At 37.3% G+C, this 4,261-nt stretch overlaps 1 protein-coding gene across 1 annotated transcript in view; it reads right to left on the reverse strand.

Annotated features, from left to right (window-relative positions):
* LOC102313307 overlaps positions 1 to 261 on the reverse strand; it is a 6,956-nt gene extending 6,695 nt beyond the window's left edge. The window contains exon 1 of the mRNA XM_042225802.1: positions 5 to 261. Coding sequence (XP_042081736.1) covers positions 5 to 149 — 145 coding nt within the window. The 5' untranslated portion in view covers positions 150 to 261. The remainder of the gene's footprint in view (positions 1 to 4) is intronic.
* Between the last annotated feature and the right edge of the window lie 4,000 nt (positions 262 to 4,261).

Below are 4,261 nucleotides of genomic sequence, written 5' to 3' on the forward strand. Positions count from 1 at the left end.
CCTGTTGTTGTTAGCCATGCATCTGGTTGTCCAGGTGGGGCTGGTCCAACACCAATGACCTCCATCGCTGGTAGAATAATCATCAGAATGGCAACAAGAAGCAGTTTCATCTTCATCATCCCTGACACTGTAGTGAAGCGTCTGAGCATCTGTGCTGTGTGGATGTGTTTTTCTCTCTGCTCCCTCTCTGAATCTGAGCAGGCTTCACTTCAGCTCATTTAGTTATGTTCCTGTTTGAGATGATATCAGCAGCTTTGAGTCCAACACTCTACAATTGTTGCCACTTCTGACAACAAAACATGGAGTCAAGCAAGCGTTCCTATTTCCTTCTGTTTCTTCGCTGTACCGTCAGGTGATTGAGTTCAATTTAAAGATTCCTTGACTGCACATTTGCCTTTATGTTTACTTTTGTGAACAGACATAACATTGTATCTGCCATGGCCATAAAAAGGAATAAATATAGCATTCACATTACAAAATATCAGGTAACAAACAAAACACTTCTTGCCTTCAGAATCTGTTGTGCAGCTTTCACAGTATGTTTTGAACCTTTGTACTGTGAAGAGTCTCCAATCAGTTTTGCTGTATCTGGCTCAAAGCAAAACTCTTTGCTCTCTCATTTGTTCTCCCACATTGAAAAGTGCTCTATTGGATTGCGATATGGTGACTGTGGACTGACAACAGTTAAAATCTACTTCCAACTATGTTTCCTCCTATTGTGGCTCTGTAGTAAAATCTCTCTATAACTTCTTCTTTTGAAACAAACTGGACACAAAAAACAAAATGCCACAGCTGCTGCACAAGAAGTTTAATAGATAAGAAGACGCACTTCTGCTTATGGTGATTTTTTTAATGTACCTGTTTGATGCATCAATTCAGGTATAAATGACTTTATAGCCTAAATGTAAATACAGATACTGGAGTGTGTTAAACTGTTTTAACTGTTTCCTACCCCACACTTTGAGAGAGCAGCACCAGCCATTACTTACAAATGGTCATGCAAAATCAAACTTAATACAAATACCTGAATCCCAAACATCTATTAGGATAGTCTTAAATATAACACTAAATGTGATTCAGAACATTTTTGCTTTTGGTTGCATAATTCTACATACCGGTAGTTGTTTTACATGTTGCCCAGAGGAAACCCACACAGGCACGGGGAGAACATGCAAACTTCACACAGAAAGGCCTGGAGACAAGATGCGTTCACAGCGCCTATAACAGCTGATGTGATTAAACTTACTTTTAAGCAATGTTCCCTCTAAGCTGCGCGCGTGCCCAATTGCGCACTGCTGGCACGGTCTCTGCGCACACAAAATCTGCGTTGCGCACACACACAAAAAAAATCTAACCTGAATTGAAATTAAAATTAAAAGTTTAACAGTTCTGTTTTGCAGTGTTAGTCAGTATGTGACTGTCTGCTCCCGTATGGGATTAGAACGATGCCACCTAATCCCATAGTCCAGCCAATGATGCGATTCACATTTGTATATACACAGCTAATCAATGTCGTTGACAGGCTATGACAGCGTCCTTATGTGCCGACACCGGTGTTTTAGCTAGCAAAGCAGCGTGGCTGATGTGGAGTGAAGCCACGTTAATGACAACGTGTACAACCATTGGAGATGTGAGCAGGACAGACGGAACAACTGACGGGGAAAGTGTGGACTTTATACCAGTTTTTAAATTGTGTTGATCGGCCACAGGAGAGAAAAATCCCAAACTCTGCTGCTTCAGGCTGCTGATGCTCCACCCACTGAACGTGAGTTTGACCACAAACACGGCTTAAAGGAAGTTTCGGTGAAGGTAGGAGAGGAATGAGGAGTCCACCTTGCCTCAGATCAACTTTTATTAACTTTTTAAAGTTTTATAAACAGTTAATAAACTCTTTGCTTCATAATTAGCTCCCACAGTTTTTGTAAACACTCACAAGTCCAGTTTATCCTGTGTTCCTGAACATTTCCCAGCATTTTTTTCGTGTACTTGCCATGCATGAAAATACTTACTTCAAGTTATTCCTCCTAAAGGTGGTTCTAAAAACTACTGAATCATGCAGTGTGATGGTGCAATAGGTTATGTGTTGTTCATCTGAGGATTTATTTAACTAATTTTAAAACCTGGATCACTTAATTTTTTATTATGTCCTGACAAATAAAAGTGTAGAACTAAAAGAGGGTGTGCTTTCTTTTTACCATGCTGTACTGTTGTTATGTATCCTGGCATCCTTTCACCTGTCTCATTCACTTTCTGTCTAAATGTAATTCAATTGTCATAAACCTGCTTTTGTAGATGTTTGAGGATATTTTCATTTTCGCTTTTGGATATACGTGGATAGGCCTGCAGGCCTGTCTGGCCCACAGACTATATTTTGCCCAAGCGTGACGAAATTACATCAGCAAACATGCAACATGTGTTTACTGATGCACATCTTACATAACAGCACTGCCTTTTACGTAGCTGTACGACAGGACAGGACAACAGGAGGGTTCATTAAAGATGATAAATTATTTTGTTAATACTAAGATAAATAATTATATTGATAATAATAACTGAATAATTGTTTTGTTTTTGCTGTGGCCCATATACTGACGTGAAGAATAGTGCAGTTGGCCCTTGAAGTTGCTTTTTTTTGTTGGAGAGGATTTGTTTGTTGTTGCAATTTTAAAATAAGTTATTTAAAAAGCAAATAATTAATTGATATGAAGGCAATATGAGCAGAGAGTACATATATGCTGAGGGATTGGCTGTGTTAGTTCAGTGAGAGAGTTTTTGTAAAGAAAACAATCTTCACTAGCAGTCAAAAACTAATGTGAACGCTTATGTCTGCATTTTTATTTTGTTAAACACGAACAAAATTATAGCAGAAGTGCTGCCAGAAAGAGGGTACCAATTTGTTTATTTGGTAGTTTAATGAATTCCATTTTTTGTCTTGTTATACAATATTTGAAATTTAAAAAAAAACAACACTACATTTTTAAAATATTTGTGGGTGTTGTCCTATTTGTTTGTTTGTACTACTTGAACAATAAAGTGGCCCTCCAGATGACGGTGCCAACAGTGGCCCACAGCTCGTTTAAGTTTGAGACTCCTGATCTACATCGTCACTTTACAGACTGGTGGATGAATACACGTTCTGTTCATTTTTTTCTTTGTTAATAAATTCTGACATTTTAGTTACCACATCATATTGTATCCCTTTATTTGTCACAGTCCCAGGCTGCGGAAAAACACATATTATTCTTACAAAGATCAGCTCATTGTTTCCACTGCTTTTCCAACGACTGAACAACCCCGATTCCAAAAAAGTTGGTGAACTGTGTAAAATGTAAATAAAACAGAATTTACGACGATTCATAAACATGTATTTTACTCACAATATAACATGGAAAACATGTCAAGTGTTTGAACTGAGTGAATGGAACATTTTAAGAAAAGTATTAGCTCCTTTTGAATTTGAAGGCAGTAATAAGAGGCTGTGCTGTTATGTGAGATTTGCATCAGTAAATAACTGTCCTGATGCAGCACCTTCCCTTAAATCATGTGGATGGGATGTTACGTTGGTCTAAGACCTGCATGTACCTTTCACAGATACTGATGCACCATCTGAGACACTGGATTTTAACCAGTGCTCCTACTATGGTTAGAATTTGGCTGACATCCACCAAGGTCTTCAAGGTCAAGGTTTATTGGTTGAAAATTGACAAAAATCCTTGTAACCAAGTGTGATGTAGATTGTCAACATAATAGAAAATACCATATAAAAGTTTAAAACATGATGTCACATTTGACCTCTGACCTCACATTTACATTTCGCATCTGCCTTTTTTCAAGGAAGTATTGTCAAGAGAAACAGAATGAGCTCCCTAGTTAGTTAGAAATATACAGTCATTTACAAATCAGTACCTATTGTCCATCATCTACTTCTGCATACTGTTTGTGTAATCAGAGTAAACACTTTTCAAGTTACCCTTATGTGATTTTTACTGCACTGCAAAAACAACTTTTTTAGATTTGGGGTTTTACAGTTTTGAGGTTCTTTACATTTAGCAGCAGTTCGAGTCAAACTTTATTAAAACATATCAAGATATTATGCTAATAGTTCATTATTAATGATTCATTAATTGGAGTATACAGAATTTTACATCAATTAATTTTGTGCTTTTCTTTTCTAAAAGACCCCAAACTGCTGAGCAGAAGAGTATTAACTAAATGTGGTATTAAAAAACAATTCCTTGAAAACATCTTAAAATGTCATCTT

The sequence above is a fragment of the Haplochromis burtoni genome, unplaced genomic scaffold, assembly GCF_018398535.1.
Source record: "Haplochromis burtoni strain Fernald_Lab_line unplaced genomic scaffold, NCSU_Asbu1 Contig_183, whole genome shotgun sequence".
Lineage (NCBI taxonomy): Eukaryota > Metazoa > Chordata > Actinopteri > Cichliformes > Cichlidae > Haplochromis > Haplochromis burtoni.